Genomic DNA, 21,780 nt, shown 5'->3' with positions numbered 1-21,780 from the left:
GCTTTTGCTGCTATTTCGTTTGTTGCACCCTTGTTTCGTTTATTTTTCTGATCTTTTGTTTTTGGTTTTCTCCCGATCTTTCATTTGTTGTGCTGCTTCGACATTTTTTTCCTTCTACTTGTGAATTTTTCCAGCTTTGTTTTTATGACTTACTGTTTTCTATTTTTTCCTTCCGAAATGCCCTTTTCTTTTTCTTTTTTAATACATGGTGAAAAATTCTACTATGCATGGCGAACATTATTTTTATACACAGCAAACATTTTGATAATACATGCTCAGCAAATTTTTAATTCATGGCAAACAATTTCTTTTAACATTGTCAATACTTTTTTGAATACACAGTGAAAATAATTTACTAAAAAATATGATGATTTTGCAAACATATGGTGAACTTTTTAATACACATTATTGATCTTTTTTAATACATGATGGACTTTTTTAATGTACAGCGAACTTTTTTTGAATAGATGTTGAACAATTTTTTAAAATAAAGTGAACACTTCCAAATAGACGCTCAGCATTTTCTTGAAGTACGCATTCACTTTTGTTTATTAAAATTTTTGTGCACGAAAATAAGAAAGCAATTAAAAATACAAAAGAAAAACAAATAAACCAACCAAAAAAATAACTGTGCAGCCCTGCGGATTACAGAAACAAAGGTAGCACGCTTACTGGGCTGACCAATTGTGCTCGCTTCTGCGTCGCCTCGTCCGTTCGATGTCTTATAACTAGGAAAAATGAAATAAGGTAACAACCAGAAAGAGTAAGATCGACAAAGGTAGTTCACTATGATGTCTCGTTGTTATTATCGAAATTTGAAAGTGAACCTTCACCTGGTCTTTCTTTCAGGTTAACTAATAACTTCTCCTAGACTCAAACGGGACGAGGCCGATGATATCTAGGATGAAACCGTTACTTCTTCTTTCATCGGCCCAGAACTGCATTAAGGGCTGACAGTTTAACAAAAAGAGTTGCAAGCACGTGGTTGCATGGGAGAATATTCGGTACTCCCACCCCTAGGGTGCTCCCGGTGCTCCAAACTCGGAAGCACATTTTTAAATGCTCAAACATTATGAAAAAATCCAACACATTGACACAACATAGATTTTTGTTTAAAAAAATTCAAATCAAAATTCAAAACATTGCTCGAGATGCAAAAATGACAAAATCGACATCAATGTGATAATGGGCCAAATCTAAACCCAAGTTTTGTTGTGTACTATTTACTGTCGAATTTGTCATTTATGTTTCTCAAGCTATGTTTCGAATTTTGATTTCAAATTTTGTGAAAACATACAATGATCTTGTGTCTATGTGTTGGATTTTTTTTCAGAATTTTTCGAACATTTAAAAATGTGCCATGGAGTTTGGAGCACTGGGAGCATCCTAGGGCTTGGGAGTACCGGATATTATCACGTGGATGCATGCATGCAGCACCACCATGATCTCTAGGAAGAATATCATGGAAACCAACATTCGGTGGAACCGGTGAAAACCATATGAAAACGAGGTTTTGAACTTTGTCAGTGAAAACATACAATGATCTTGTGTCTATGTGCTGGATTTTTTTTCAGAATTTTTCAAACATTTAAAAATGTGCCACGGAGTTTGGAGCACTGGGAGCATCTTAGGGCTTGGGAGTACCGGATATTCTCCCGTGGATGCATGCGTGCAGCAGCACCATGATCTCTAGGAAGAATATCATGGAAACCAACATTCGGTGGAACCGGTGAAAACCAAATGAAAACGAGGTTTTGAACTTTTGACAAAAACTCAAAAAAAGTGAGGTTAAGAAGGTGATGTTTTATTGTCATGCAAAATTTCAAGTTCAAACGCATTACGGGATGTGAGTAATGAAAAAGACAAAATCAGCATTGAATAGTGCCAAACAGTAATGTCACTATTCATTGCTGCATTTGTCTTTTTCATAGCTCACAACCCGTATTGTGTTTTTACTTGAAATTTCACATGACAATAGAACATCATCATGTTAACATCCCTCATCTTTTTTTTGAAACTTTCAAACGTGGTTTTCACAAAGTTTTCTTTGAATGCTGGTGTCCACATGATTTTCTCCCATGATCTCTATATCTGAGGATACTCGTGGCTTCGGATTGCAAGGTGGTGATCAAAGCTATTAAGGAGGAAAGTGCATCTACTTATGGTGCAGTGATACATGAAATACCGCATTGTTCTTCTGTTTTATTTTCTTGCATTTTTTGTCATGAATTCTGGACCTCAATTGTGGAAGCCCATAGTCTTGCTAAGCACGCTTTAGTTTTATCGGTTGGCCGTCATCTCTGATTAGGCCAACTTGATGATCTTGTCTATGTCCCTATAAACATTGTGACGTCTAAATAAAAGCTTTGCATGTTTGCCTAATAAAAATCAAAGCATGCTTCTTCGACTCGAATCAAGTTGAATCACAAAGTCGTTCAAATTTGTACTTTTGAGGAAAAACACAAATATTTTCATACCCACTTCTTATCAAATATTACATCCGTTCAGAAATATTTGAAGTTTGTTATACGGCCATCCGTGCAAATAATAAGTCATACAAAAACGCATGCATGCAAGCCGACCGGCCGAACGATGGATCCTGCGCCGTAGCCATCGACCGATGACTCGTTGAGATCCTGTGCCCCAAAAAATCTTCCGTGACATTGAGCAAAACTTGGCCAGAGGACGGACGTCGACGGGGACAACGGGAAGGCCGGCGCACGCACGGACGTGCCATGGTGGAGACGTCGGCCGGCGCCAGCTAGCCATAGATCGCTTTGGACCAACCGAGAAATGAATGACTCGAGCGACGTCGACGGCAACGGCGACGACGACGCAGAGAGCTCGCCGCGCCACACGATCTGGCAGGAAGGCCCCAACCCAGCTCCTCCCAACCTTCCATGTACGTTTACACCACGGGGGTTAAAAGAAGATTCTAGAAGCACATGTATGTGTACGCTAGCTGGCTCCGGCGAGTGCGCGTGTGTCGTCGCCGCCGCAGCAGCCGCCGAATAACTGCGCCGTACGTGCTCCGTACGTGTACACATGCGGCGCTAAAGCTCGATCGAGCTGGCTACAGAATCAATGGGACGCACGCATGCACGCACGCAACCATCCCTCTCCTCGTGTAAACAGTGAACTATATAGCGTTTGACCTTTGCACTATATAGTCGTACGTGGAAAACAACGTATGGATCGGGCATGCAAGCGTAGTTATATAGTGTTTTGACCTTTGCAGCCTACAGCTTCTTTGCTGCTATCATCTATTCACCTAGTCATCCTAGTATCTAGATGTATTTTAGTATTAGATACATCCATTTGATCCGAGAAGTAATTTCGAACAGAGATAGTAGTTGCTTGCATGATTGAAACCAGTCACACGCATGGAGAGCCCAACTAACCGGTTGGATGGGCGCCTAGCGGGGTGGTATATTTCTTACGATATTAGGATGTCAAACTAATCAGTCTAGCAAAATGCAAGTTGCCCGCTTTTTAAATTTGGTTCGGTCGATATAACGGAGAAGGTAGTAGACGATGAGGCGTAGCACCGAGGCCGCCAAAACCGTAGCAAGCGGCGAGCTGGTGGAGGAAAATGTGAAGGTTGTCAGTTTAGGGAACGGGGGGCGGAGAGGGGCAGGCTCACCAGAAAAATCTGGTAATGCACCGGTTTAAAGGGGTCGTCGGGGGTAGTGCCAGCACGTTGATGGGCGGTAATGAGGGGAGGATAGGGCGGCGAGGTTAGCGCGGGAGCATGGGTGACGGCGGCTGGCGGTTCAGCCGGTGGTCGTGGCCGGTTTGGGAAAGACGATGAATAGGAGAGGGCGGAAGGTGGACGAAGACCGGCTGGCAGACGATTCAGAAAAAAAATCAAGTTACCCAGCTTGGTTTTTGAGTTGACTTACCCCTACCCAAGCCCCAAAATAGTTAATATTTGGTGTGATTATATCTTTCATTTTGCCGTCCTGCATTGAGCCATCTGTGTCTAGAGCGAGAAATTGTTGTACGTGTGGTGAATTTTGAAATTTGTATACCCCTAATATATCATGCAAAAGTATATTGATGAGCATTTAGGATTTCTATTTCGTGTTTCTCTCGCAAAATATTTCCATGCCAAGTATCATTTCGCTAAGATTCTAGGGGTCTAGGCCTATTATACGAAAACAAACTCATAGTTGAAGTTGTGAATTATCATGCAAAAACTCAAAAAGCTCATTACTCGTGAGAGAGACAACAAAAAAATCACGAGCAAAATCAGGCACGATTAAGTCGTGACGCCCATGGTGGTTGGGAGGATGCATGATTGAGCACTAGCACTACTGCAATTCTTCAATCGTCAACCGAAATGTATATATACGATTGTTGTATGATTGCGACAAAAAACGCTGGCCTGCCGGCCGGCGCCTCTTTATTGCACGAAAAGTTCAGTTTTGGACGAGCGTGCATCAGCTGGATAGACGATTTCAACAACTTGGCAACTTGCGGTGACACATAGACAGGACTTGATCCACCATATCTCTCGCATGTTCTCCAACGTCCACTCTCTCCAACTTTTGTAATCTAATTTATGTGGCTGTACGAGACTCTTATCTCCATACTCAACAACTAATCAGCTAGCTAGCTATTGGTTGCTGATTTGACGGGTGCATACCCTTCCCCCCTCTTTGTCTCACGGATGCACATCCATCCATTATCTTCCTTCTTAACTTGTCTCTAGAGACTAGCTCATGATCCTTAAACAAAAAGTATTAGTACAAATTGCAGCCCGGTCATGTTCAACTTTTGAAATCAATTAGTTGGTTAATTAATGGTCACTTTCTCGGTTGGTTAACTAGGCACATCGTCTATACTTTTAGAATTGAAACGGCTCGATCCATCGCTCATCATACCCACAAAACAGTGATCATCGGTTGGTACCTCAATGTCAATCAGCAGCACTGGCCGGCGGTTTCTCTTAATCACTAGATGAAACCTTGATAATCTTGATTTTTTTTCCTTACAAAAAGATGGTGGTAACCCTTTCGGCGTCTGCATCACGATGCACTCTGCCTTTTATTGATTATTTCAAAGTTGATTATCCAAGTGCAATAAAGTTCATAAGATAAACTGGCACACATGGTTGCCTCAATGGCAATAAAAGAGAAAATGGATTTGCTATTTCTCAGGTGCCTAAAATTCTGTTTCACGTAGTCACTTTTCTCCTTCTTTATTCCCTGTTGGCCAGACCTTGCTGGAGAAGAAACAAGCTCGCCTGAGAAGAGGAAGCCCCACCATCTATTTTGGGTGAAGTAATGGCCCCATTATCTATCTTAGGGTGGGGGTGCAGGGATGCTTGTGCATCACAAATCCTGCTAGTAGGCCATGAACCAAAATCGGTCAAACAAATCCTGAGAGATCATGTATGAATATAGCTGAGAGTTTTGAAGATAACTTACAAAACATAGAATTTTCGTCCGGTTTGACTGTTCCAAACTACACAAAGTAAAGCGCAAATTTCCACCCGAATCTGATTAACTAGATTTCTGTTGTGTCAATTGTCGTCGGAGGATGACATGTACGTGTAGGAGAGTAGTACGACTTTGCACCAACCAAGGATGCGTTCGTGCCAGGTCTGATAAACGACAAAGAAGCACTTTCCAGGCTAGTGAACGGAGGAGCCGGATCCCCTGACGTACGGCCACCTGACGTTGGGCCACTGACGCGTGGGTCCGGGTCCACACGTCAGCGAGTGCGCCGTACGTCAGAGGAGCTGCGTCCGTGAATGGAATCTCCATTTTCCTACCGTTCTTCTCGATGGTGCCTGCCTGGCTCTGGCTGCCGGTCGGGGCAGACCCAGCGGATTTTGTATACACACGCTGACGCGCACATCACCCACCACATCCACATGGGGACGCGTGGTCTACCTCTATAAGTTACACCACCGATCGATCTCCTTCTCCCCACATGTGCGCACGAGAGGAGACGCGAGTGGAATCTTAGTGAGTTGGAGGCTGAATTCAGGGAGGCGAGGATGCGGCCGTGGTGCGCGAACGCAAGGGAGGTGGTCGTCCCCGGCGGCGAGGGGGCCACGGTGGTGCTCGCGCATGGCTATGGCATGGACCAGGCGTCCTGGGACAAGATCCTGCCCTCCATCACCAAAGCAAACAAGGTATGCTCGTACACAGGCATGCGCATGTGTTGCCTACGTCGGTGAATCGGTAGCTGACCAGCCGGCTTCTGGACACAGGTGGTCCTCTTCGACTGGGACTTCACCGCCGGTGCCGAGGACGGCGACGAGGCGAGGTACACGTTCACCCGGTTCGCCGACGACCTGATTGCGCTGATGGACGAGAGGGATGTCCGTGGCGCGGTGCTGGTGGGGCACTCCATGTCCGCCATGGTCGGCTGTATCGCCGCCGCCCGGCAACCCGACCTCTTCGCCCACCTCCTCCTCCTCTGCGCCTCTCCAAGGTACGTACTGTACCTACGTCGGGATCCATGCATGCATACGGCACATCACACATCCACCGTCGCCCGTCGGAGATCGACCCGATGTATGTCACCGGTGGTGGCGCGACCGGCGTGAGTCTGGCCGCGCCATACCTATCGTGCACGCACGGTAACTTGTGATTCATCCAGATCTAGCCTTTTCGGATTTATTGTGACGTCCACGTCGGCGAGCCTACATGCATAAGTCACGGTCGCCGTAGCCACGGGGAAATCTTTTCTATCCACTCATCTCCTCCCTCATGGCGCCAAATTATGGACATCGCCGGCGGGTGCCCGCCGCCCAATAACTACAGTCGATTGGGACGTGGCATGGCAACACATGTCGCTCAAAAATATCTAGTGCTACCATACAAAAACGTCTTACATTTTAAGTCGGACGTTTGTACCAGCTAGCTAGTAGTATATCCATTTGAGTCTCCCTACGTCTAATTAAGTCCACTGAGTATTTTCTATGTCTAAATCGATTCTAAAAGCTGCTGTGAGTTGTATTTTTTATTAAACTTAGAATGTATTTATCCTTTAAGAAACAATTTTGCTAAGTGTCAGTCGATTGTGACTTCGTTATGTCTCAGTCAATGCTGTCTTCCTTTGATTTTGCATGGAGATTTGTACAAAAAAAATATTTCCAGTTTTTCTTTTTTTTCTTATATACTATAGTCGACTGAGACCTAGCCACACCCTTTAAGAAATCTATATGGACTTCAAAATTTCTATGGCGATTTAGAATTAGCAACACCAGATCTATTTACCCTGAGACAACTGTGACTACCCGTTGTGCATGCATGGTTTGACTTTCAACTGCTGTGCTGGTTTCGTGACAAAGTCCATTTGAATGAACTCTCGGTGTATTTAAGTGAAAAAAAATGAGAAATTCGTTTTCAATGCCTTTCAGGTACATCAACTCGGAGGAGGAGGGGTACGTGGGCGGCTTCGAGGAGGCGGCCATCCACGGTATGTTGGGGGCCATGGAGTCCGACTTCCAAGCCTGGGTCAAAGGCTTCGTCCCCAACGCCGCCGGTGGCGCTGCCGACGACATGGCGGCCGCAACCGTGGAGTCCCTGGAGCGTAGCTTCCTGGCCATGGACCCGGCCGTGGCTCTCGGGGTGGCCAGGATGATCTTCCTCGGCGACCAGCGCCCGGCCCTCGATGCTGTGCCAACACAGTGCACCATCGTTGGGGTGCGCCATGACTTTGCCGCACCGCCGGTCGTGGCCGAGTACATGGAGCGGAGAATGATGAAAGCAGGCACAGACGTGGCCGTGGAGATTGTCGAGTCCGTTGGGCACTTTCCCCAGCTCGTCGTGCCGACGCGCGTGGCAGGCATACTCGACGGCGTGCTGCTGCGGCTGCGCCACAAGGGGCTCTCGAACGGGCATGATGGCACGGAGGAGGAAGACACAACGGTGCCTGCCGCTACTGAGGTGGAGATTGATGGTGGCATCGACGTCACGACGTAGGTTGGGTCTAAAGAAGATGTGTATGGAGTGAGATTGATGTTGGCCACCATGCGTCCATGCCCAAGATATGTAGTACTAGTAGGTTGTACATCTACAAGTTGCGGTATGCTTTCTAAAATTTAATTAGCACGTGAATAAACATATCTGTTATGTATATCTCTAGCTGGGTTAACATTTTAGGCATGATAAAATCCTATTTAAGAAAGAGTCAATATCAAGTTATAGGGGCTTCAATGCAGATCCAGGCCACAACACTTTCTTAAGCCGCTTCAGGGGGCGCTGCATCAGATGCCTCAGCAAGCACCTCCACCGGAAGGATTGCTGCAACCCCATCCACCGCATCATCTGCGAGCTACTGGGCCATTTTGGCAAGGAGTGGCCCCAAAACCCGAGAAATCAGCGCCGGGTGGTAGTGCTAAGAATAGGCTCGGCCCGGTGCTTCCCTCGGCTCCTCCCGTGTGTGATCATCTTTGCTTCCCTAAGCTTCGACCGTGCCCGCTCCGTCCTCGGCCATGCTCAACCAAGTCGACCCTGACCGGCGTCCGCGCTCCAGCCACAAGGTGGCCATGTCGTCCTTGGTGGCAGGGTAGGCCATCTTCTTCCTGCGCCACCAAGCCGGTGTTGGTGCTAATCTTGTTACAAGGTCTGCCAAATATTGCATTGGACTTCAGCTCCATGCATTAGTTCAGTATAGGCTAGTTTGTACGTGCATGCATTGGTTTTCCATTTAATTAGTTTGCATGTACAAAATAACTAGGACCTGTCACGTGTGTGTGCATGCATAGGATTAGATCGAGTCGTAGATGAATTGGTTAGCCTCCTGGCGATCCTCAATGGATGGCATGGGTGAATAGGATCGTGCGGAGACTTAGCATGTAATGACCACGTTCTGTTGGGCGTGCAGCCGAGAGAATAAAGGAAGGAAAACAGAAAGGGTCTGTCTAGGACACATCTAGATGTGACATAGTTATGTCACATCTAACCTAATAAGCACTATGTTTGTGGTCTATTTTTTTGTCTCAGCTTTTTTTTTATTTCTTGTTGCTGCGTAGTTATTTTTAGGAGGTTAGATGTGACATCATTAAAAAACATCTAGATGTGAATTAGACAAACTGAAACAGAAAAGACGGAGAAGTTGTGCATCGCAAAACTCTCTCCGTGTGATTGCCTTGCTCCTCTCCTACCTCATGTGCGTGTGTTGAGTTTCAGCAAGAGAATTGAGAGAGAGAGAGAGAGAGAGAGAGAGAAGATCACAGCTTCAAAACCATCAATTGGCATCAGAGCCACGGGGTGCAGGGCCTTGGGCATTTTGGTGGCGGTGATCGGAGGAGTTGGGCAGTGGCGGCGATGGGTGATACATCTCCGAAGAGTGGAGATGGGAAGAGCAGCAACGGCTGCGGAAAGTACACACCGCCGGCGGCCAGGAAGGCTGCTGCAGCGGATGGCGGCGCTGTCGTGCTCGCTACCCCGTTGAGGGCCATGAGTGTGCCCGTCCAGTATCCGATGTTGATGGACACAAACTACTCGATGTGGGCCGCAAAGATGAAGGTCCTGATGAAGCCGTTGCATGTTTGGTCCGTGATTGAAGGCTCCGGTGAGTATGATCAGGCTGCGGGCGAAGGGGCGTTTGCCGCGCTCTCTCAATCCGTTCCGGATCACGTGATGCTGCAGGTTGCGGAGTGCGACACTGCACGTGAGGTGTGGGAGATGATCCGGTGTGCACGCCTCGGCGAGGATCGCGTGAGGAAGGCGCATGCACGCCAACTGAAGAGACAATTTGATCGCCTCGACATGACGGACGGGGAGACGATCCCGGAGTTCACCAAGAAGCTCATCCCGCTGGTGAGCGAGATCCGCTCCCTCGGTGTTACACTGGAAGACGAGGCCATGATGTAGCGGCTCTTCAACGCTGTTCCAGATCGTTTCGTGGACATCGTCAACACCATTGAGCAATGGGTTGATGTCTCGGCGATGACAGTACAGGAGGCGATTGGGCGCCTCACCGCGTTCGAGCAGAACCAGCTCGGTCGTCGTCAAAATGGTGGCGATGAAGGAGAGAAGCTGATGCTGGTTTCATGCGCCCAGCTAGAGGAGTTGATCCTTAAAAAGAAGAAGAAGGGGAAGGGCTCTAGCAGCGGCAACAAGAACAGCGGGGGCTGTGGTCGTGATGATGGCAAGAAAAAGGAACGCCTTAAGTTCGACAAGTCGAAGCTTACCTGCTTCGAGTGCGGCGAGAAGGGTAACTTCAAGTCCGAGTGCGAGGAGTAGAAGAAAGAGAAGGCGCTTCTTGCCGGCGCAGACGTCGACGACGAGCCCGGCGCTGCTGACGGCCGTTGCATGTGAGCTCGCGCTGGTGGCGAAGCATCCCGGACATCGTCGAGCCAAAAGGATTCAAGGTGAAGGAGGTCGTTCGTCCCTTGGCAATGGAGGCTGAATTGGAAGCTGCTAGGGCCGAGGCCGTGCGGCTGCGTCCTGCGTGGTGAGTTGGCCACAGCCAATGTGAAGCTGCACGTTGTATCCCCCGAGTACATTGCAGAGGCGAAGGGTGCAGCGTTTGCAAGTGCTGACGACAAGTACATGCACCTCCTGAAGTCCATGCATGCTTACGAGAAGGAGGTGCAGCATGTAAGGAAAGAGAATGATGAGATGTGGGAATCACAGCCTCTGCTCCGTGAAGAGAATGCTGAGCTGCATGTTTTGGTGAAGAAGGCAATGGCAATGGCCATGCAAGCTGGTAACAATGCCTGCAACGACGCCGGTGGCAACAACGCAAGGCCGGTCCATACATATTCGGGGCCCTGGGGCGAGACGGCGAAATGGGGCCCTTATGGACAAATAAAAATTCAGAATGTATTGTATTTCCAAAGCAATTCAGTACATCCTAATAGTATGGAAACAATATAGTTCTACAAAGGATCGCTCTTCTAAGGGGCACAAAGGGACAATCATCCCGCTCTTCTAAGTATGAAAATCTTGTCAAAGCTGACAGCAACTCGAAGCATTTGTGTTATCATGAGATATAATGTTAATGCGTGAGAATTTACACTAGTTTCTATTTTCTCTAATCTGTTCGTTACTCGATGTCTTCACCCGAAGACAGCGCCTCCAAAGCTTCCTTAATATGATGATCAGATCTGTATAATGTTATTTATTTCGTCCAACTTTGCTTTCTCAATGCATAAAGTAGCAAGACCATTCAATCTTTCATGAATCTCAAATATTTTCCCAATAACTTCAACTTTGAGAAGCAACGTTCAGCTGATGCTACAGTGAATGGTACAGCAAATAAAATTTGATAAGCTATTAATATATTTGGAAAAGGGCCTCCAACAATCTCGAACATCTCCATAGCACGCAATGGCAGATCAGATTCTGGTATAGTCATTTGTCGTAGTCGTAATTCTGAGAAGAGATATCTAGTTCAACATAACTTTGAGAAACCGTTTGTACAAATTTAGCACAACATTTGCATAATTAAATATCATTCAATAAAATTCTTTTGAGCTAAGAAGCCAAATATACTTCTGAACACTTTAAGTTCTTCGAAGAACTACCGTTTCTAAAAAAAATATCAATTGAACCTTTCTGTGATTCTGCCAGTTCATCTCTACGTTTTCTCACTGATAAACATTTTTTAGAAGATATGTCACCAAACAATTGATGCATATAGCTGATGCGTACGGCTGGAGAAAGCCCGTGTTACGATCTCCGTACTTTAGCATCATTTGTATTTCAACAAGTTCTAAGTGATACTCTATCAACTCAGTGAGTTCTTTCCTCCTTACCTCACTTGCATCATTCATCGGCTCTGACATAATTTTCTCTTAAGTCCCTTTATGCTCTCCAGAGCCGTTTCACTGGTTTCTTGAGGACACGTTGATCCCAATCATGAAACTGAGCATGATCTTGTTAAGCTTCTCGTAAACACTGCTCACTAAGGGATCATCTAAAACTTCATTCCAAGCTTTCTCAACTGTGACTTGAAAACTGTACTCCCAAACCCAGCTCGCCTCAAACCTCTTGGATTGTGCATGGTTACCTGCCAATGGCCGCCGGTTATTTTTGGAAAGCAAAATTGAACCATTTCTATGGCCTTTCACGCACCCTTGCTCATGAGCCATTCGATTTCATGTATGAGATGTACATCGCCATCCGATCTAGGCTCAGGTTGCAACCTGATATGCCTCTCCTTGCATGTGGGCTACTTTTGGGCCCAGTGTCCTAGGGGCCGCTATTCCCAAAGCCAATTTGGAGCTCTTTCGTTCACCTATACACAACATAGCGTCCGATTTGGAGCAAGTGGCCGTGATATGCTCTACGCATCTGCCTCTGGATGGGCTAACCCCACCCCACCCCACCTGCCTCCTCTTGCTCGTCTCCATCTCCCACATGGATGAAACAGCGACGACGGCGCGTCAACTTCCCACACTCATCGGAGGCTTCCTCGTGGGGACGCCTAAGCACTGGATCCATATGGAGCTGCCGTGAGCAACATGGTCTTCCCGGTGACATCTACAAGGGGACATAGGAGCTGCGGTGGTGAATCAAATATCGATCTACTGGTTTCACGATTGAGCAATGTTAGGTGCGGCAACATGCAACTGTCGTTTTACCTTCCATCGCCTGTTCCTTAGCCAGCGCAAGATCACCACTTTTTAAAAGTAGCTGTGGCGGGTGACCTACGCCGCCCGCCACTCATTGGGGTTCACCTATAAGCTCTTTCCCAGCAGTGCAACATGAGAGCCACCATTCGTGAAACAAAGAACCAGAAGCCATCTTCAACCCCTACATGCCGCTATTTCCGTTCTCATCTCCATATCCATCTGCATCTTCATCACCACATCCATCCTCTCCATATTTATAGTTGTGACCACATTGAAAACTTGCAATTGCAATCCCATTTAAAAACATGCAGCTGTGAAACAGGTTGAAAACCTTGGCCAAATGAAAATATCTAAAAAAATGAAAACTAAAACATTTCTGCCTACAAAAAGGAGGCCTGGCTTTTGATGTCATTAAAATGAAATGGCATCCGAAAACAAGAAAAAGTAAGAATAGGAAAGAAATGAGGAATAAAAAAATAACCCATAGAATTTATAGGAGGGAAATGTTTTTTCTTGAAAGGCACATAAATCGGAAAACAAAAATATTGAAAATTTTAGAAGGGCCATAATCCAGGGACACATGCCCATAAACCAAAAAAAAGAGGAAAAGGGTCATATAATCCACTAATAACACAAGCCCATAACCCAAGAATCAGGAAAAAACAATCCACATGAATCTCTGCGCCTTCAGATCTTGGCGGCGTGAATGAGGAAACTTGACAGATCTGAGTTTTAGCAATCGTACTAAGTATAAACATGGTTTTGTGCATCATTATGCTGCAGAGGCCGAGGGACTGAACCTCCTTTTAAAAAGAATCTCTTGTGCACATGCTTTTTTTAGAAAGCCTATATCACATCCATCTTAAAATTGGTCTTGCCCGCGTCTATGATGAGAGAAGACAGGGACAAAACAAGAACAGCATGAAAAAGACGTGAGATACGAGTTAGCCGTGCAAACGATTGAAAAAAACTAATTATGTTTTTGAGTCCCACCCAGCCTGGACAGGGTTCCTCAAATAGATAGCGTATAAATTCATTTAGAAAGTCAAGTATTTTTAAGTTGGACCAGATTCATAGCATCAACAACTGTTGAACAAATACAATATGAAAATATATCTAATAGTGATACTGATATGACGCCTCGCTAAAATTTTATATTAGATTATAAATCATCTATTTGGGGACGAAGAGAGTTTCTTTTTTCAGATCAAGTTTCTATTTGAGACAGTTGCAGTAGTGAGCTAGAAAACAAAACCATAACTGAGGTAAATTCTCATCAACGCAAACATAAACCATCTTTTCAACCAAAAATATAGTTGCAGTTGCAGCTTCAAAATGTGATATACCTAGAGTGAAAACAAACTTGTACTAATACTGCGTGCGTGCGTGCGTGCGCTCATCACACAGCACAATAGCAATCATTATTCATTATTTATTACTAAGTAGAGCTGATAATCTTATGGCTAGTAGGAGAAGACCACTTCAGAGCCGCCCTCCTTGTCCTTCTTCCAATAGACAGCAACCTCCAGCTTCCCGCCAACTCCCCATTCGAACGCAGCCTCAGACCCGTCCACCGTGCACCTCTCCGGCCTCGCCGATGAGTAGACCACCAGCCTCCCCGCCCCCTTCACCTTCACCATCACCTCCGCGCCATCGCCCCCAACATGAGCAATGGTGCCACCGCAGTTGAGCATGTCGACCACGCCGACCGACGCAAACTGGGTGGCCCCACCTGCCACTGGCGTCACCGGAGCAAATGTGAATATCTCGTACGAGGATGGCTGCAGGGTGAAGTGGATGGGCTCCGACTGAGGGGTCATCAGGAACAGCTCCCCAGAGTGGTGCTTGTACACGGCGAACTCTGCCGCGTCGGCCATGGCTGCCGTCTCTTCCCTCTGCCCCCACTCGACATCAGTTGGGTGGACCTCGCCGGTGACTGCCTTGTAGCAATGTGCGTGGCCTCGGATGCGGCGCTCTGCGGGGTCCCAGCCTGCTCCCTGGCAGTTGAACGCCCCAATCACACCTCCAAACTGCAAAAAACATGCAAAGTTTTAGGTAATTCAGATACAAACAAACTGAAAACTCAATGGCATAATTAAGTCAAAATGGAATGTAGAACACCATGGCATAATTCAGTTATGTACTTGTGCTTGAGAATAATTTAGACACAAATCAAGTTGTTGGCGCCGCCTCCTCGCAGCCAGCACCCTCTTCTTCTACCTCTTGGTTGCCTCACACAACTCTCTTTTTTTCACTCATGAACACACACACACACACACACACACACACACACACACACACACACACACACATGATGAGAAACCCACACGTACACACACTTGACCATGGAGCAAACTAGGTTTGCCTTTTTACTCCCGGTGAGAACAAATGCACTACATTTTTTTTCACTAGCTAGCCCTCACGGCCCCTTCTCTTTCATTACTGCAATTAACAGCACTAACACATGCCCGTACGCTCTAGACACCACGACCAAACACTACCCAGCCGTGTTCAGCTATCAACTTGACTTATATTCTGCTAGAATCGCTCTAGACATGCATGCACATGCAGCTAAAAACTACTAGAACAGCTTTGTACAGTTTTCTCCCTACTATAATGAAAAGGCAGAGCACTTGAACTACTCCACTAACCAACTCCTAGACTCACGCTAGTACACAACTGACTCAACGACTACGGCCATCTCTGACCACTAACATGCAATGCACGCATGCAGGTGCATACATGTCAAGATTAATTCTAACACAAGTTTGGATGCCATGGCATAACAAGTAACTTAAATTAATGTCAAGTGAGGATACCGTGGCAAAATTAAAATTTGATGTTGTAATGAATTGAAAATCAAAATTAACTGAAATATAATTTTGTACCTTGTTGAGGTTCCACATCTTGAGGACAGTCTCCTGATCCGAGAGAGGGTTCTTGAAGAGGCAGTCTCTGGTGGGCAATGCATAATGGAGGCACAGCGGCAGGGTACCGTCCGGGAACACAAGGGTCTTGAGCAAGGCAAAGTTATGGCAGCCAAGGGAGTCACTCACGTAGATGGGGCTGCCGGAGACGGCGCGGGAGGCGGCGTGGAAAGCGGCGCACACGTGGTCCGACTGGAACATGTCCCAGTCCGGGCGTACGAACTGGCCCATCCACAGGCTGTTGTAGGAGCAGTTCACCATGTGCACGCCCTGCAGCCAGTAGGCGTCGTCACCGTTGCCCAACCAGAAGTCATCGCCGGCACGGGCCATGGACACCTGCCTCGTCCCCAGGAAAAAGAAGTCGTTGCACTGCTCCATGCTCGCGATGATGCCCGTGCCCTCGAAGTTGGCGGCGATGGAATCAGAGAGCCCGGCGTAGTAGGCCTTGGCGAGCTCCACGCGGCCGCCATGCTCCGCGCACACGTACTCCAGCGTGTTGATCACGTCCACCTTCACGCCCGTCACCCCGGCGCCGGCGAGGCACGAGTGCATGGCGTCGTACAGCTTGCCGGCGTGCTGCGGCTGCACCAGCCCGATGCCGCCCTCCACGATGCGGTCCACGGCCAGGTCGTCCATGGTGCCCGCCAGGCCAGGGGAGAGGCGCGCGGGCTCGACGACGGTGTCCAGTGCCGCCGTGCCCGGACGCACGCCGCCCCACGCGCCGCAGAGAGCCTGCCACACGTACACGTCGTCCAGCGATGGGAACCTCTGCCTCATGTCCTTGAGGAACGCCTTCAGCCCCACCTCGCCGCCGTCGCCACCTTCAGCCCGGCTGCGGAGCTTGTCGAGGACGTCCGCGCTCTTGGCGAGCAGCTGCTCCAGCTCCCGCCGCAGCTGCTCGAGCTTGGCGTCGAAGCTTGACACGTCGGCGGCCGCCGCCTTCTTCCTGGCGTTGAGGATGCCCTCGATCTCGCAGGCCTTGCGGACGACGGTCTTGGGCAGGTTCTTGTCGTAGAAGAGCTCCGGCGGGCACCGCAGCAGATCGCCCTCCCTGTACACAGTTTTGATTTTCGGCCGAAAAAATCAATTTTCGGCCGAATTTCGTCCATCTCGCTAGGGCCCGGTAAATGTCTGTGCCGGCCTAATATTTCGGCCCAGTTTGAATTTTCTTTTGGCCCAATCCAACGTCGGAAGCCTTCCCACGGTCAGCGTAAGTTGGACCCATCGAACTGAATGCCCTAACCCTACACAACTGACGTTTCGCTGCTCCTCCCGTGTTTGCGGCGGCGCCGCTCAGCCCAGACGCGGCTCCGCCACTCGTCGCCGCCTGCCTACCAGATCAAGCCTCCCGCTCCTGCCCCTTCCACGGCTTCCCGACGGCCCGGCCCCTGCTGCCGACCTCTGCCGGCAGCGGCTGAATCCATCGAATCCTCCTCAACTCTGCAGCACACACGGGTGTTGTTGGGCCGCAGCTGAATCCATCGGCTAATCTCTGTACATGTTTCAATCGTTTTCTCTTGGAGCTTATTCTGATGTGTTGGACTGATGCAGTGTCTGTTCTGCTTATTTTCAAAAATTCCGGCCGAATTTCGACCAGATTTCGGTCAAATTTCATTTAAAATTCAAACTTTGATTTTGTAATTTCGTCCGAGATTTTACCGAAATTTTTGAATTATCCGAATTTCGTCCATCTCGCTCATGAGCGAAAAAAATTGCAAACCGAAAGCCAAAACACAGCCCTGTACCGCCGGAAGCGCTCGCCCTCGTCCAAGCGGTAGAGGCGTGCCGTCATCTGCCCGCCGCAGAGGACGAGCCCCGGCGTGTCGGCGTGTGGGGGGTCGTCGTCACGGTTCGCGCTCTGCCAACCGTCGTCGATGACGATGAAGCGGGGCGGCACGCTGGCGTCGGTAAACTCCGAGACGCCCTGCCAGACGCCGGCGGGGTCTACGGTGAGGTAGAACGCGTCCCAGGTGCACCAACCGAACCGCTCCGCCGTGGGCGGCAGGGCCTTCTCCTCGATGAGCTTGAAGGTGCCGAGGTGCACCCGGGCGGCAACGTAGGCCTCGCGGATGACCTTGTAGGGGTCGGTGCCGGCGTGCACGTAGGCTATGCGCCCGAAGTCCGTGCCGGTGACAGCCGGCGATCCGCTCTCGGCGCAGAGCACGAGGCCGTCCTCGTCGTCCTCCGAGGGGAAGATGGCGGAGCGGAAGCTGCCCTGCACGAGCGGGAGCACGAAGACGCACCCGCCGGGGCCGAGCTCGGGGGCGTCGAGGAGCACCCACTGCGTCTCGGGCTGCACGTCGCGGCCTTTGTCGCCGGCGCGCATGGTGCTCCACCACGTCTTGAAGCGGAACACGCTGAGGAACCTCCGGCCGGCCAACTGGCCGATGCGGCACGGCGCGCGGTCGGTGGCGGCCGGGGCCGTGAAGCCGAGGAAAGCGCCGCGGCCCGTGGCGGCCGTGGCCTGCTCGAGAAGGTGTGCCGGCGCATCAGAGGACGACGGGTCGACCTGGAATGGGGAGAGCGCAATGTTGGACGGCACGCCGGAGAGGAGCACGGCTCCGCCCACGGTGAGGCTGCCGTCGTGCAGGGAGAATGCGAACTGGGACGATGATGATGCCATTGTTGGACTTGGACTTGGACCAAGACAAACGATGGATGGACAATGTTGTGTTGATGCAAACGAACCAGCCTAGATCATGCGTATAAATAGTTCATTAGATGGAAGCAAACATTGGAATCTCGGAGGATGGGATCATATCAGATTACAAGATCATGTCCATATTCATATCCGGGATTTGGCTTCCCCTTGGCATTCTTTAACCCATCTTAATTTTAGGCGCCTGCCGACATTCACAAGGCTCTGGATTCTTTCTTTTTTACCGTCTTAGTATAAGACATCCAAGCAAATAAGGAAATTACATCCGATTATATAAAATCAGTTCATATCCATATCCCTATTCATATTCCTATTTAGATCACATATCCATTCCTTCCAATCGCTCATGTCTCTTCATGGTAACCAGCGCCCATGGCACTTTTTTCCATGTAGATTTTTTTGTAACTTTTACAGCAAGAACCATCGATACACATAGCGTGCATGATAACTAGCGCCCGATTGCATTTTAGGTTTTCCATTTTCATTTTTGATCAGTTTTACATTTTTATTCGGCATTGGCAAATGATTTACTCCGTCGGACGACTCCCAAACTTACTCATGCTACTGAAATGGACACAATTAGTCACGTGTGCATGCACATGGTCAACCAAATGCTGTGGAATGCCGACAATGTTGTGGTTTATAATTAAAATGCAACTTTAGCTGCATATAGCTACTCTTGCATTTGTTTGCATCTTTCGACGCCTTGTTTCGTTGCTTAGGTGAAGCCAACAGTGGCTACGGCTCTCGAGCATCTTTTTTTTAGGAAGGTCTTCATGGCTAGCTTTATTAATAATCAACAGAAGTTATATCATCCACCAAACTGGAAGTAATACAGGCCGGGGCCCCATCATTCCAGGAGTTCGAGATCTTATCACAAAAACAAAAGCTGGCTAGCTCATGCGCTGCCTGATTACAAGATCTAAGGCAATGTTTAAACTTGACCTTCGATAAGTGACGCCGCATCCACGCAATCCGCGAACACCGCAGCAGCTGCGTCCCACCATCTGCTTTCACCTGTGCAATATTGTATCACCACGAGCGAGTCCGATTCAGCTTCCACCCTTGGAAATCCCAGTGAGTTTGCAAATATAAGCCCTTCCCTCATTGCCATTGCCTCCGAAGTAACAACATCATAGGCATGAGGAAAGTATTTGCATTGAGCAGCCAAAAAAATTCCCCTTGCTATCTCTTAGAACTGCGGCTACTGCTCCAGCCCCTACATCAGCATGAAACGCTGCATCGACGTTCAGTTCCACAAACTTCGGTTCAGGTCTGCACCAAGTATTCACCGGATCGGTGTGCTTCTTTGAAAAGGTTTCGTGGTAGTTATTTGTGATTGCAAGGACAGAAATAGGCCATTTTGCTGGGTCCAGGCGTTTACCATCATGTGTAACTTGTCGTCGAATCCACCAAAGGTACCATACTTCCACCGCAATAATCTGCTTTATATCTAAGTTTGGTTTGAGCGGAGCAGGACAGTCATCAGCTGTTAGTAGATGTTCCAGAATGACTGAGCCTGACCGGTCAATCTTTTTAGCCTCTTCAATTATATATAGAATACCCAGCTGACCCCATAGAGATAATGCATGAGAGCAATCAAACAACAAGTGACGCACATCCTCGGGTCCCTGGTGGCATATTGGACATGCACTATCTGAACCAACATGCCTATTAGTAAGTATGGATTTTAAGGGTATTATTCCATGCAGCGAACGCCAACAGAAGATTGAAACCTTTCGTGGAACTTTTAGCTTCTATAGCCTCGTCCATATTTCAGGTGAGTTTGAACCCCCCGGTCTCTCCCTTAAGTTTTTCTGCGCCTGGTAGGTATGACTCCATTGCAGTTTGTACGCAGACCTTACTGAAAAAATTCCCATTCGGTCTGGATGCCAAGCGATGAAATCCTCAAATGAGTTGTAACTAAGTGGGATTTGCAGCACTCTCTGAACGTCCACTGGGTTCAGGATAGATAGAAGAATATCTTCGTCCCACATCCCAATATTTGGGTCTATTAGATCGCTAACTCTTGACAACACAGTCGGCCCACGTGCAGAGATAATTTTTCTATCTGGACTTGCTGGTGCCCAAGGGTCATTCCAAATATTGATGCTCTCACCATTCCCAATCCTCCATATATATCCCAGTTTGAACGTAGCAACTCCCTTCATGATGCTTTGCCAGGTAAAAGATGCGCCATTTTTCAAAGTGGCTTCGAGTATGCTGCAGTTTGGGAAGTACGTCGCCTTCAGCACCTGGGCACATAAAGAATGTGGGTCAGTGACAAGCCGCCAGCATTGCTTCGAAACCATTGCTAGGTTAAAGGAGTAAAGGTCTCGGAATCCCATACCGCCCTCATTCTTTGGGCACTACAAGAAATATGTCAACTTATGACCTTCTGTCAGTGACCCTCGAAGAATTAGTCATAAATTTATGACCATTTTAGAACAATTGGTCAAAAGCTGTTCAGGGGGCTCCAAACCCTAAACCATTGCGACCATTTTGGTCAGAAAGGTCGTAATTTCCTTACACGAAATGGTCACAAAGCAAATAGTGCTAGTCCGCTGCCTTATTTCTAGTTGTTAATGACCAATATAGATGGTCATAGCCTTGTAGATTGTGGTGGGTTGTGATGACTAGGCGCCATCTCATCAGTTTTGCCTATCTGTCATGTCCATGTGGTAGTTTTTGCCCTAGGTTGTGAAGCAACCTATATTTATATCATTCCCAAAATTCCCAAAATATCTCATAAATTCTTTGGGGCATATCTTCATCAAATATGTAAAAATCCTTCCTTGCCTAGTTCAAAACTAATTCAACAATATTCATTTTCCTATTTTGTTCACAACAACACTTTATGAAGGAAGTGCTATTTATATATTCTTGATTGCCCTCGGAATTTTTGGGCACTCTTTCCTATCCAAATCATTACCGCATGACAAAATTCAGCTCCATTTGCCTAGCAAATCTTCTTCGGCAAATTTCCAAAGTTTTTGTCCACCTAGAAGCATTGTGAAGGAAGTACCTTTTTTATATCTCTAAATGACATGAAATTTATACAGTTCCTTCATATGCCCAAATTATCACCCTCCTCCAAATTGCAGCTCAGTCATATCACCTATGTGAGCCCAGGTTCAATTTATATTTTATGGCCAAATTGGCACGTTGCAAAGCAAGTGTTATATAGACCCCTCCTATTACCCTCAAACTTTTCGGGTACTCTTCCATACCCAAATCATTGCCACATGATAATATTCAGCTCAATTTTCCTAGTAAATCTTTCTCGGGAAATTTCCAAAGTTTCTACCTCGAGAGAAGCTTTGTGAAGTAAGTACTAGCTAGGCTTACTGAAATGATCTAAAAATTTACCAGCGCATGACCATACCTAAGTAACTTACCTACACCAATTTTGAGCTCATTTCATTCATCCAATCTCTCTCATTAGTTTTCCCAAGTTTCTGTCCATAGAAGAGCATTGTGAAGGAAGTACTACTTTGGCATGTCCAAATAGTATCCATTTTATACAGTGCTTTCCTATGCCCAAATAACCATCCTCCACCAAATTCCAGCTCTATCCATTTATTATTTTGAGCCGAGCTTCAACATTCGTAGTCATGTCCAGCGTGGTAGTTTGCAAAGCAAGTACC

General features: G+C 47.6%; 2 protein-coding genes across 2 annotated transcripts; one reads left to right on the top strand and one right to left on the bottom strand.

Annotated features, from left to right (window-relative positions):
- Window positions 1–5,811: 5,811 nt before the first annotated feature.
- Window positions 5,812–8,099, top strand: LOC123070512 (probable esterase D14L). The gene is made up of 3 exons (XM_044493759.1): window positions 5,812–6,145; window positions 6,224–6,447; window positions 7,379–8,099. Exons 1-3 carry the CDS (start codon window positions 6,008–6,010, stop codon window positions 7,941–7,943), a joined length of 927 nt encoding a protein of 308 aa, XP_044349694.1. The 5' UTR covers window positions 5,812–6,007; the 3' UTR covers window positions 7,944–8,099.
- A 5,911-nt stretch (window positions 8,100–14,010) lies between these two features.
- On the bottom strand, window positions 14,011–18,097 carry LOC123058772 (stachyose synthase-like). Its single transcript, XM_044481485.1, has 3 exons — window positions 17,210–18,097; window positions 15,436–16,278; window positions 14,011–14,577 (listed from the first exon to the last, which is right to left on the bottom strand). The coding sequence occupies exons 1-3, from the start codon at window positions 18,095–18,097 to the stop codon at window positions 14,011–14,013; spliced, it is 2,298 nt and encodes a 765-aa protein (XP_044337420.1).
- Window positions 18,098–21,780: the final 3,683 nt, after the last annotated feature.

The sequence above is a fragment of the Triticum aestivum genome, chromosome 1A, assembly GCF_018294505.1.
Source record: "Triticum aestivum cultivar Chinese Spring chromosome 1A, IWGSC CS RefSeq v2.1, whole genome shotgun sequence".
Taxonomy (NCBI): Eukaryota; Viridiplantae; Streptophyta; class Magnoliopsida; order Poales; family Poaceae; genus Triticum; species Triticum aestivum.
This window is presented reverse-complemented; position numbering and strand designations above follow the sequence as displayed.